Source organism: Pyricularia oryzae, chromosome 1 (assembly GCF_000002495.2).
Source record: "Pyricularia oryzae 70-15 chromosome 1, whole genome shotgun sequence".
In the NCBI taxonomy this organism is placed as follows: Eukaryota; Fungi; Ascomycota; class Sordariomycetes; order Magnaporthales; family Pyriculariaceae; genus Pyricularia; species Pyricularia oryzae.
Genome location: NC_017844.1, coordinates 262,986 through 275,332, shown reverse-complemented (window position 1 = coordinate 275,332; position 12,347 = coordinate 262,986). Strand labels below are relative to the sequence as shown.

Here is a 12,347-nt window from a genome sequence, read left to right as displayed (position 1 = left end):
AATTGGATCGCTCTGTCATGGTCAGTCTTGGTCGACCAAGGTAGGTAGGCATTCCAGTGCAACAACAGCCACTTAAGCTCATAAAAGGTACAGGGTTACGGATAGAAAGATACATGTCCTTCGGAGGAACTGAATGATCTCTTCTTGCTCTGAGCGTGGTACTTTCCGAGCTCCCAATTATCACTGATGGAATTCTAAATGCTACTGACAGTCCTACATCCAAGCAGCATTATAGCTGAATATGGGATCCGGTACAAAAATCGGGCTGAGAACAACGGGTTAAATTCGTTCAAAGTGTACAGTTAGTGGGTACCTAAGGTATCTTCCTAGCTCAACGCAATTGCTTCGGGGTACGTGTTTCAACCGACCCTGGTCCACTTACCTTTTTATTTCTTAAGGAGTTTGCCACGCACAGCAAACCTTGCAGGTCTCGTGCGCTTTGACAGCGTATCACATTGTTTGCATTTTAACCGTCTTACCAAAGGTCCCATTTCCGAGGGATTTTATACAATGATTTTACTGGTGGGGTTTATGACAAATTCCTGAGCTAGTGAGGCCTGGAGTCATTTAAATGTCGCATTGTCATCCGTTACAAACGGGGTAAGATTTCCTTTGATCTTATCCATTGATGTACGTGTCTACTCAACCTCTCTTTTACTACTACCTCTTTTATTACCACATCCTAGCGACAACACAATGACACATTGCCAGAATTGTAACGGGAAAGGACTTGCCGGCGGCATGAAATGTCCAGGCTGCGGAGCGCAGGGATGAAGTTTACCATCGCACAGCGTATGTATTCATCCTTTCTTAACTGACACAAACTTGGCAAAGCTCATTCATGTCTTTCATTATTATTAGCAACAGCGCCAACCCTCCCAACGCCTCTAGCTTCATAACAATCTTCAAAGCCACATTGCTACCGCTTTCGAAATGACGATTTACTACGGTCGAATCAAATATCTCATAGTTGTGCTGTTATGGTGCTTTATCGGAACCCAAACGGCGAACTCACAGCCAATCTACAAATATGTCAAAAGAAATTGTTGATGAGGAGAGTTGGTAGTCAGGCTGATTTTCTGTCGACTTGATGTACGCGTACAGAGGACCAATCTAAGGTGGTGCAGAATAATTCCTGACTACTATGACAATCGAGTTTTTTTTTCAGGTTTGCTAGATGCCTGCATTATGAGCGGTTTGATAATTATCCGCGAGAAGCAAGACGCTTAGGCAAATGGAATTTTTCGAGCACGAAGAGGACGACACTTTTCAAATTTGCAAAACGCTAAATTCAACGATGGCGGACACAATGGTCTCGGTGCTAGCCGTTCTGGGTGACGGCTTAACGGGGGCATCAATCGACAAAGATTGCCGATGTAAGTTTGGTGGTGTTGCAGATTACAGCTGTTGGTTGCTTAGTTTTCAGTCCCCCACTTGACAGTGTCGTAATCCTTGCAGACGTGGCGCCACCTCATGATAACCATGGGCATGGCGTTGGCGACTAGGTTGGCGGGCCGGGGTTGTCATGACCGACGTCATGCCTGACGAGCGGCACGCACTTTCTCGTCGACTTGGATTGAGTGGGTCTCGATGAAGTTGAACTCGGGCTTGATTTCTCGGCGAAAGATGTGTGAGACTGGTGGTGCTGTGCTCCTCAGCGAGGTTAAGCGGGCGGGAGAATATAGTGCCGAGGAGGGTCATAAGGGCGGGAAGAGCCTATGGAGGATTATCATTGTGCGTATCTTGCAGTGCTTTCCTTAGGAGGCGTGGCGAGGCGGCCTCCTAAAACTAATATCCTCCAATCAACTCAGCCTGCACCTAAGAATATGAGCCACAACACTACCATATGTGAGAATCAACTACCAATTGGGTAACTGATATCGTCTGAAAGACTCAGCCAGCCTTCAGACCCTAGTCTCCAACCCCCTCTATCCCGTAGTTTCTCTAGCAAATAACCCGTTGCAAAACTACTAGAGAGGAAGGCTATTATGGGATTCATTGAGATGTCGGTAAACAATCTTGAACGAATTTACCGATTTAGCCATATATTGGCTAGAGGGCGGTCGTGGTGGACCAGCCGAAAAGGGTCTTGATAGCAGGTTCCCGATGAACACGTAGCTTTTACCATCCCCAAGGATTCTGTATCAAGCGTCGACATTTTGTTCGCTTCGTACTAAGATGGTTGGCCTCGAGTTCGTTCGTTTCCATTGTTGAGGGAACGTTGACCATGCCACCTATAATTACTAAGTGGAAGCCATTACAGCCGGCTTCCGATCTCCTGTGTCTGTACAGCAATAACCATTTAGGAGTCTTAACATCCTGACGCGCGCATCTGTACGTTACGTCGATGACGAAGAATGTGCCTATATGCTGCAACGCTACCGCGACATGACTTTTACCATGCGCTCACTGGTCTGCCCGTCTTACGCAAGGGCGAAGAGGGGGGAGGGGAGGGCCTCTTTTATGGGGCTGTTGGAACTTTGCCAAGCTACCCCGCCCCGTGCCCCCCAGTAGTCCGGTGCAAGGATCCTCGTTTCCACTGTCAAACGAGTATTCGATGAACCCACACGCCATTAGCCAAATTGAAGCCCAACAACAATATTCGCAGCCTCCTGTGGCTGCAATCCCACCGACATGAAAGCAACTTGACAACTGTACGTCACAGAAGCTTTTGCCACCTATACCTAGTGAGGATTGTTTGCAGGCAAGGCGTTGAAAATCATGGGCCCATCCTAGTTGTGTAATCGGCTGCATGGGCGTAGCCGCGCATGTAAACGCCGCCGCCGCCGCCACGAGCGCCGCCATCCAAAATGAGTGTGTTGTTCCCGGTAACCGTTTTCGGTTTCCGTAAGGTAATGCCCAAAAAGAACGAGAAGCCTCGCAACAGTATTTCTCGAAACCAACTCACCTAGGTCTCTCGCCCTAAATACCAAAGAGCCTAACGACACGACATTAAAATGACCGCAGGTAGTATCTCACAGGCAAGGCTCGATCAGAACAAAGTTCGAAAACGTCGTCAGACAGTCTTTCGCAAACTGGACGAGCTGCAAAAGTACGGCGTCGATATTTACGTCGTTATTAATCAAAACAACAGATATTACACGTATACATCGAAGAAAACCGAATCTTGGCCGCCGTCCCCGGGGAAAATAGTAAGGGTCGTTTTGAACATGGTGGGTGCTGGAAACCAACTGCTTTGTGCAGGAGAGAAGTTATCCTTTGCCAAAAGAATACGGACCTGGTGATACGGTCGCAGGGCAAAGTTAATAAGATGTGTCTGCGCAAAAATACAAGCCAAGGGAGGTAGAACGAAGCCGACAGCTAGCAGACTGGGCCGCCAAGTACTACAACTATCAGGGCTCGTTTTGCCTGGTTTTGGGTTTTCACGAAGCGTTTTCGGGACTGGATCAGACAATGCAGAGCCCGGAATGAGGGAAATACGTAGAACGCCATAGAGTTGAATCCAAAATTACAACCCCGAAGCCCTCAAAGTAGCAAACAAACGCGCTCGCTAGGAAGGCTCATTAATGTGGTAAACTTCTCGTTTTCTTGCATAATTCTCTAAAGAAACTAGATCATCGATTTTGTCGGGGTGTCGGGGTTGCTTTATCACCACCGTACAGGGATAGCTCACTTCAACGGCTTCCCCGCAGTGTGATAGCCGCGCTCGGCGGCTAAAACAACGCCGTAACTGGCTTCCATTCTGTCGGGTCTGCCCGCCCCAACGTACAAGGGCTATTGTATGTGACCGACAAAGGTTGTTCAGTTCGGACTCTGACCAACAACCACGCGCTAGTCCCTTTCAAGATGCTTTGTAAAGTTGCAAAATCCTCATCACTAGAATATTGTCGGTCATTGCACCAATCCTCGAGATGCTAACAAGAACCTCGTTTGTTATGTTTCTTTGCTCAAGTTCACTCCATGGCCATATGGCCTCCTGCATTGCACGTGCATTTGTTTTCTTTAATGCCAGATGGCTGACTTGGACTACCAGAAATAACCACGCCATTTCCCAATCCTGCAACCAGCGCCTACATGCGTCCATTTTCAGGAAAAGGTGCGTATCATTCCTTTGGAAATTGCCACCAACATGTGGGGCGTTCAAGGTCGATTCCAGGGTCGCGAATTTATATCACCAACAAATGGTGCTCCCTGTCACTCCGCCCGATTATGCCGAGCTGCCAGGAGTGATGAACGCGAAACATATAAAGGATGGAGGAGAACATCTGGAGGGGAGAGAATGGGTGATTGCACATTCGTGGCGTTTTATTTAAAAACCTAATTTCGTTGCGACTCGTCATGGAGCCATCAAGCGTTTGGTTTGACCCAATTCTTGACTCATGGAGTTTTCTCTCTTGCGTCCAAAATATCACCGGCGCCCCATCTATGTCCAGCAAGCCCAAGTTCCCGTGTTCGCAATGTCAAAGGGTGTACGGAAGAAAAAGTGACCTGAACAGGCATCACAACAGCGTCCATATGAGACAATGGTCACATCAATGCCCTTCCGCTCTCTGTGGGAAAACCTTTGCGCGTAAAGACGTATGGAAGAGGTAAGAAAGACACTAAATCCGGGTATGCGCTTGCTGACGAAACAGACACATCAAAATCTGCAAGAGTAGAAGCCTGCCTATGATCCAGAACGAGGCCGGCTTCCAATTCAGCTCTATGGCAACACTATTAAGCCTGACGGATATGGGAAATACCGACACGTCAACTCAGGACGCAGCATTCTTGAGCTACCTAGCGAATCCCCAAAATAGTGCGGCTCTCTTTGATTCGGGATTCTAAGGCGCGGCTGTTAATGCGGGTGTTTTCTGGCCTGAGGTTCTGGTTCGCCATACATTGTATCAATTTTTCTGCTTTGTATTTTTGGATCTAATCTGATATTTTGCCTTCTATATGCTTTCGGCACTTCCGAACCGATTTTATGCTCCTGGGGGGCTGCCCACCCCATCTAAAGATCACTACACGCTTTGCGGGATCTCGGCCTCGCTGGACATTGGCCAGTACCATCATCAGTTCACAATCGGAGGCGTTCTCACCGTCAACGAAAAGGCGTTTGCACTTACAGTCTTGCACTCTGATCCCGAAGAGCCAGACGCGAAGACGCAGGAGACCTCCATCGAGAGCCTAGTCAAGGAAATGGTTGAAAAAGGTGCAGTTGCTAAGAATATCAAAGAGATCAACGTTGCGAGCTCGACACGAAGAAATTCGGGATCTGAGAAGGAGATGATCTCGGGAGATCCGCTGGACTCTCAACAACCTACAGGCCGTGAACACGAGCACCTCGGAACACTGACTAGGACTGGTGAGGAGTGGGCACTTATCAGCATTGATGATCCAGGAAACCGCCTGCCAAACTGCATCGAAGTGCCTGACCACGGAGCACGTTTGTATTTGGATCGCGTTCAAGACCCAGAAGATGTCCTCGCGAAGGCTAAGGTGTATGTCTGTTCTGGAGTGGGCAGTGCTATCAGGGCCAGTTTATCAGGGCCACTTTCGCGGATGAAGCTTGGGTCAGGAAAAATAATCAAAGTGTGGACGGTGACATTCATCGATCACAGAAAAGGCAAGTGGAGTTTGAGTGACCGTGTAGAATAGGAATCATTGAGTATTGGAGCTAAATATTATTATTGATAGCAGGACAACAATTACGACTCGGAGATTCAGGCTCTTGGGTCGTAAATCCATTCGAAGGAATCATCTATGGACATGTTATTGCACGCGCCAAAAATGTCGGCTTCGTCCTCCCTCTAAAACATGTGATGGAGGAGATTGGAGCTTGTCAATTGCCAACAGTAGCAATTAAGAGCCCACAGGAGGTATTTGAGGAATACGCAAAGAGCCAGAACGACCGTGGATCACTCCATCGTGCTGCAAGAGCAGGAGACGAAGTCACAGTGAACCTTCTTATCAAGCAGGGAGCAAACAAAGAGGTAGAGGATGACAATGGCCGGACTCCGCTCTATCTTGCTATCGAGGCAGGTCACCAGCCTACTGTAAAGCTTCTTATTGAATATCGAGCCGATAAAGAGGTGAAGGACTATAACTGCCGGACGCCTCTCCATCTCGCTGTCGAAGCAGAGTCTGAGGGCATTGTCGAACTTCTTGTCGAACATGGGGCCAACAAAGAAGCGAGGGATAACCATGGCCGGACTCCTCTCCATCTCGCTGTCGAAGCAGGGCGTGAAAACATCATGAAGTTCCTGCATAGCTGAGCAATGGGTTGTCTTTTAAGGTTGGTCACTAATCTTTATTGTATTCTTCCAAATTTGTGTTAAAAGGATTGTCAGATTGTTCTCGAATTTCTTCAGCGGCACCAGTTAGGATCCCATATGTTACGAAGTTTAACTTTCAGTTTTTTTTATTGTTTTTTTGCCCAGTAACTTTTGCCCAGTAACTAGTCCCCATTATTAACTGGTTCAAGTTCCTGGTCTTGAAATGGGGGCCAATTCTAATATTAAACAGAATGCTAACCTACTTGCGTTTACTAGAAACGAAAAGGGGTATAGGTTTGTGTTGATGGCTTCTAAATCAGGATAATTCATTTGTGGAGGACACCTCATTATGAGGCATCCATTATGCAGGGGCAAGGGAGTTGGAGAAAGAGGATACTTGTTTGGACGCCCACATATCTCCGGCCCCCAAAGTGACGAGAATGTACCCTGGGAAGTACGGGATATGTGAGGGAATTTATAGGCTGTTAGCTTTCCGACGATGTTTTATATTTGACAGACTAGTCCAGCACGCTGTCGTCTTTCAGCATAGCCTTTAAGGTCCCACCACCTCCTTGCTGCGCTTTTCGACAAACCTGGTATTTCATCCCTAGTCGGACGAGATAGGGACTGTCCAGCACACGAGAGATGAAAGGAGGGGGACTTAGGAAGGGAGGTTAGCAAAACCACTTGCAAAATCCGCAAGCAAGCCGTCGTCTTTCAGCACAACCTTCAAGGTCCCGCCACCTCCTTACTGCATTTTTCAATGAATCGAGTATGGGACTGGCCAATTGCGGCAGAATTATTTGCTTACAGTTGGATAGTGTCGTGTCAAGACTTGCAGAGTTACTTCATCGATTGGTCGATGGCATCCTAAAGGATGGCCGGCGGCGGCCATGTTTGTTCATGATGAAAAGCCGGTGTTATTCCATGAATATGTTTCGGAAAAGAGAAAGCCCGACTCCGACAAGTAGGCAAACATCTCTCCAGGGGACTTCATAAAAACGGGCATATCGTTTGGGTCCGGGGCGTTGGTCTCATTCAGTTTTCCACCTCCTTGTTTGGACATCCTGTCCATGGGTCCAAGTATTTTCGCCGTTGCTACAGAGATGGAGCAGAGCGTGCCGAGGAGATAGTAGACAAGATCCGTACCCGTAAAAACCAAGAGATGATGGATGAGAGTCTGAAATCGGGTAAGCGCTTAAAAGATGAGTTTTGCATTCTTAATAACCTTTTTAGGACTATGGTCTCTGTCCCCATTTATAATTTCTTGAATCCGATGAAATAGTTCGATCAATTTATTTTGCCTTCCTGTGCATCCTACCATTGGATATCGCCTCCTTGCACCTTTTCCTTGGCGCATTGGCACAAACCGGGGGAACATCTGAAACTTTTTTTCTGTTTTGTTTGTTATTATTTTATCAGTCCTAGAATGCCAGCCAAATAAGGACAGTTCTCTGGAAAATTCACCAAGGCCTTGGCCTCGTTGTGATTGTTATAGTCATGGCACTGGGCATCTCACCTCGACGGACCCATGAAAGCAAAGGCCGGATGCTATCGACCAATCGACGTGGTAGCTCCGCGAGTTTTGACATGGCGAGAACTTTGCTGTTGGGTGGGAAACAAGGAGAAGAGGGATGTGTCGTACGGGTGGAAAAGAAGGCGAAGAACTGACGGAAATAACTGGATGGGCTATGTTGGGAATGAAAACTGAAAAGTTAGGGGTTGTCCAGCACACGAGAGATGAAACGAGGGGGTGGGGGGTTAGGAAGGGAGGATAGGAATGGAGGTTAGCAAAACGACGACTTGTTCAAAATCCGCCAGCACGCCGTCGTCTTTCAGCAGAACTTTCAAGATCCCGCCACCTTCTTACTGCGTTTTTCAATGCATCAAGTATGGGACTGGCCAATTGCGGCAGAATTATCTGCATCCACGTGGATAGTTTAGTGTCAAGACTTGCAGAGTTACTCCATCGATTGGTCGATGGCATCCGAAAGGATGGCCGAGGGCGGCTATGTTTCTACGTGAACCCTGTTCATCTAGGAGGCATTGATGCATCAGGGACTGGCTGCAGAGGGGTGTGTACTTCGAAAGCAACTTTGGTTTGTTCAGTTGCAGCCGTGACGCGCCAAATAGAAAACGCGGAGAAGGGAGACGCCGAATCTTGGACATGCAAAGCCACGAGATAACAGGTACTAACATGACGAAAATTTGGCTGTGGAAAGTACGAGGTTAGCAGTAGCTCGGAAAACGCCTGTGGACGCTTATTTCCATATAAGTAAAAAGTACCGGATGTAGCATTGTCGTTGCTGGCAGACGTAATTTTAATATACCATTATATTTCGAACGACCTAAGCAATCAACCCACACAAGATCTGAAGTCCATGTTAGCCCCTGCCTAGCCCGAATTAAGCAGCCGTAGGTTGATGCTCAGTTGCTGGACCAGGTATAAAGCCAAGGAACTTGCTCCGTCCACCCATAATTGAAAAGTGTCACCTCGACACGCCAGGGGGCGAAAACCACTGGGACTTGGCCACCGCATATTATAATTTTACCCGACGATTCAAAGAAGATAGGCAGCTCATCAGATCAATTACCTCAGCCAGGATCTAGCATGCAATCTATGAGGAGCACTTCAAACCCAGTCAATATGGATCATTTCAGCTCCAACGAGACTGCAATTGACGACAGTGAATCGGAGGACGATGGCGACGTCCAGACCTTTTTCAAGCGAGTCTTCCCTTATGCCAAACCCTCAACTCAGTCTCTCATCACCTCGAAGCTGAAAAACAGCTGCCGCGAGGCTTTTTCAAAATCCACCTACCATCGGTCGGAAGCCTCGGCAAGTTGCCTCAAACTCTGCATCAGACTCCAAAAAAGTGACAAAGAGGGTATCCGGCATCGCCCAAACCCAGCTAGTCATCGATGTCCCCAACCGGAGCGGCCAAGAAGCTCTCATTTCGCCCAGAACCGAGAGACAACTGAAGGACGAAGTCACTGAATCTGCTATTGCCCATGAATATTTCGTTAACGCCCAATGGAGGAGACGCACCCCACGCCATTCCGCCAGCCTTAACCACAGTCCAGAGAAACGTATCTCGGATGAGGGGAACAGGGCGCAAAGGGATAAATGTATAAATAGTAAGAGAATATCACTGGAAGGGCCAGCAGCACGCCGAAAACTGTGAGGATTTTAGCAATGATAATGGGGATTGAAAAAAAGGGCAAATAGCCAGGGATTTTTCACAGTAACTCGAAAATGATACGCCGCAACTTGACTGAAGCCCCCTTGTGAATGTGGGCCAAAACAAGCGCGAGTTCTCTAGGCCGTTGTGGAATTTCTCGGATATCTCGTCGGTTGATGGCATCTTTCCCAGTGATTTTTAGTAGAATTCAAGGTGGCAACCACTGCTGTCAAAGACAGGGACCGAGCCTACTAAGGTAGGTCCCTACCTTGGCAAAAAGACCAAGGCGACAGGAAACTGTCACCATGGCCAGCTGACCTGCAGTACTGCAGCACCGCCAATAAAGAATAAAGTGCAGGAGCTGGGGTCCTACGACCAAACATGATATCAGCACGACGATCGTGGCAGTAACTACTACTTAAAGGAGCTCGCAGAATCGCAATCGCGGGATGGAGGTCAAAGAAGCGCTCATATAAGCTTGCACAAGCAGGTGAAAAGCTATTATCTCCTTGGCCACGCACACTTCGGGACAAATCCTAGCGACGTGCAACATGCCCTAGTCCATTGCAATGCATCTGTTGAAAAAGTGCTGCCTGGAGTGCCGTGGGGGGAGTAATACTCCATTGCCACGCAAGATATACCGTGGTTATGTAGTAGCCCCTAGTCGCAAATATATCAACTAGACAATGACTGATAAGCCATTGCGACTCGCCAGACTTCAAGAATCCTCACTAGCAACATTCTGACCAGGCCCCCGCCCGAGCCCCCTCGGCCCCGAGATCTGACTCCACCCCCTGAGCGGCAGCCCCGGCCTGGCCAGCGCCATCCTCTCCGCGTCCACCCTCTCCCCCCTCTGCATGTTCGCCGCAAGCAGGGCGCAGGACCCTACCGTGGTGAACAGCACCTTGACCACGTGGCCGAGGCTGCGGCCGCGTTCGCGCAGCATCCCGAGCAGGTCTGCCAGGGGGCGTCTGGTGGCGGCGCAGTCGGCGAGGTGGACGGCGTCGACGACCAGGACGAGCGCCTTGGGCGCGTGGTCGAGCAGCGTCCTGATCAGCCCCAGCGCCGCCGCGTGTCTTGCCGCCGGCGGGATGCTGAGGTCGAGGAGGCTGTCAAAGGCGTCGGGCCTGCAGAGGTCGGGCGGGCAGCGGTCCAGCTCGCGCGGGAGGCGGACCAGCTGGGTGATGAGCGAGTACAGCAGTGCGGTGGCTGCTTCTTCTTTACGGCTGGAATTTTGAATATTCCATGAATCCTTTGCAGAGCTTCCCTTCCAAGTGGGACGGGCACTTGCAAAAAAGTAAATACAAACCATGCCCGAATTCAAGACAATCTCGGCAATGCGAAACGCTGCACAAGTGAGCCGCTTCTCAGCCAATTCATCGACTGGCGCCTCTACCCAGATCCATTTGGACGCAGGCGTCTTCATCCACTTTTCCATCTCGACCACCACCTCGTCCGGTAGCATCACGTCTTGAGACTGCATCGACCTCCACCAAACCTCCTCGTTTTTCTCTTGCAGAAATCCGGTCGTGAGATTTTGGGCTGAGAGCTTAATATCGCCTCGCGTTGTCTGTTCCTTTCCCGGTCTCTGTCAAGTTGATATTTGCATGAATATTTTCAGCCGAGCAGGGAGCCCACCTTTGGTGTCTATAGTAGACTTTGCATCATCATTGTCATGAGCAGACTGTCTACTGCCATCAGACGAGACGTTCCTCGGTCTGGCATGATGGGCACGAGCTGAACTCGGGCCGGGAAAGTGGGAAGAGCGTCCAGCGAGTCTAAAAAGCTTTCCGTGTTGAGCAGATCGTGGTTCTAAGGATCCATCTTGTTATAAAGAAACTTTTAAGATACGAAAGCCTATAGAGTAGAAGTACTTGGGGGCTGTTCGTTGTGGGCCCCCTCAAAGAGGGGGTTACAAAACCTTGATTTTCGAAAAAACCGTGGGCCACCCCGCATCAGTTTTTTACCTAGAAAATCGTTAACAATTTAACTTATGCCGAGTGTAATCCCGTTCCATAACAACACAATTGCACTTACCGCAAATATACCTATATCATGACGTCCCCAGAATCTCCAGCTATCTTAGGAGCCCGCATGTATGCCCAATATGTCGAAACTCACCGCAGTAGGGCGGATACCGCGCGGGAGGGCAGATCCAAGCCAGAATCGCTACGATCGTTCTGTAAAAGGAACGGTTACCCGTATTCGAGTACTCAGCGGCATGCTCGTAATCTCCTGATCAATGGCATTCCTAAGATATCGATAAAGCGCAGCGGGCGGCCTTCATTGTTGACTGATGCTGAAGATCAAGCTCTCGTTGCGTATATCATGCAGCTTGATAAACTTGGTGCATATCCCGACTCACAACACGTAATATCTGCGGCCAATCTGATGCGTCAGTCACGTATACCGCCCTGTGGTCCAATTCAAATGAACTGGTACGGCCGTTGGCGTAAAAAACACCCGGAACTGCGACTTACCAAACAACAACCCGTCGAGATTACTCGCCTTAGTTGGGAGCAACAGATCGATCTTGTGGAGGCCTGGTATCGCCGCACGGCGGCTCATGCGGTAGAGCTTGGGATCACGGCTTCAGCGGCCTGGAACGCTGACGAATGTGGTACTAGAATCGGTGTGAGAGATGGCCGGATACCGGTATTGGTCGTGACGAAAAAGAGGCATGAAAAGCCACGCACCGCGGATCCGGCTAACCGTGAGAGTTGTACGTTGATAGGCGGTGGCAACGCTGTTGGGCAGTCGCTACCGCCCTTCTGTATCTTCACAAAGTGGCCAACGAGCGATTGGCTTGATCTGGATCTGCCTGAGGGTATCGTTTTTACGCGGTCAGAAACGGGGTTTTCCAACGGAGATATCCAGCTCACCTGGATACAGCATTTCAACCGGTATTCGTGGCCAGAAGTTGCTGCCGTGCAATCGATCGGATCTC

The 12,347-nt window shown here is 49.1% G+C and overlaps 5 protein-coding genes across 5 annotated transcripts; 3 read left to right on the top strand and 2 right to left on the bottom strand.

Moving 5' to 3' along the window:
- Positions 1 to 2,810: 2,810 nt before the first annotated feature.
- MGG_16004 (uncharacterized protein) lies at positions 2,811 to 3,432 on the top strand (the record flags this gene model as incomplete). The annotated part of the gene is made up of 3 exons (XM_003708726.1): positions 2,811 to 2,886; positions 2,968 to 3,173; positions 3,295 to 3,432. The coding sequence occupies 3 exons, from the start codon at positions 2,811 to 2,813 to the stop codon at positions 3,430 to 3,432; spliced, it is 420 nt and encodes a 139-aa protein (XP_003708774.1).
- Positions 3,433 to 4,161: 729 nt separating this feature from the next.
- Positions 4,162 to 7,118, top strand: MGG_14612 (uncharacterized protein). Its single transcript, XM_003708725.1, has 4 exons — positions 4,162 to 4,550; positions 4,596 to 5,569; positions 5,644 to 6,238; positions 6,495 to 7,118. Exons 2-3 carry the CDS (start codon positions 4,900 to 4,902, stop codon positions 6,216 to 6,218), a joined length of 1,245 nt encoding a protein of 414 aa, XP_003708773.1. The 5' UTR covers positions 4,162 to 4,550; positions 4,596 to 4,899; the 3' UTR covers positions 6,219 to 6,238; positions 6,495 to 7,118.
- A 1-nt stretch (position 7,119) lies between these two features.
- Positions 7,120 to 7,810, bottom strand: MGG_16003 (uncharacterized protein; the record flags this gene model as incomplete). Its single annotated transcript, XM_003708724.1, has 3 exons — positions 7,120 to 7,415; positions 7,540 to 7,605; positions 7,738 to 7,810. 3 exons carry the CDS (start codon positions 7,808 to 7,810, stop codon positions 7,120 to 7,122), a joined length of 435 nt encoding a protein of 144 aa, XP_003708772.1.
- Positions 7,811 to 8,865: 1,055 nt separating this feature from the next.
- Positions 8,866 to 9,216, top strand: MGG_16002 (uncharacterized protein; the record flags this gene model as incomplete). Its single annotated transcript, XM_003708723.1, has 1 exon — positions 8,866 to 9,216. The coding sequence occupies one exon, from the start codon at positions 8,866 to 8,868 to the stop codon at positions 9,214 to 9,216; it is 351 nt and encodes a 116-aa protein (XP_003708771.1).
- Positions 9,217 to 10,118: 902 nt separating this feature from the next.
- Positions 10,119 to 11,125, bottom strand: MGG_02021 (uncharacterized protein; the record flags this gene model as incomplete). Its single annotated transcript, XM_003708722.1, has 2 exons — positions 10,119 to 10,988; positions 11,093 to 11,125. 2 exons carry the CDS (start codon positions 11,123 to 11,125, stop codon positions 10,119 to 10,121), a joined length of 903 nt encoding a protein of 300 aa, XP_003708770.1.
- Positions 11,126 to 12,347: the final 1,222 nt, after the last annotated feature.

Coding starts and splice junctions, on each gene's coding strand:
- MGG_14612 (XM_003708725.1), top strand. CDS start 4,900: ATGCTTTCGGCACTTCCGAACCGATTTTATGCTCCTGGGGGGCTGCCC. Junction 5,570..5,643: donor ATTCATCGATCACAGAAAAG/GCAAGTGGAGTT, acceptor TATTGATAGCAG/GACAACAATTACGACTCGGA.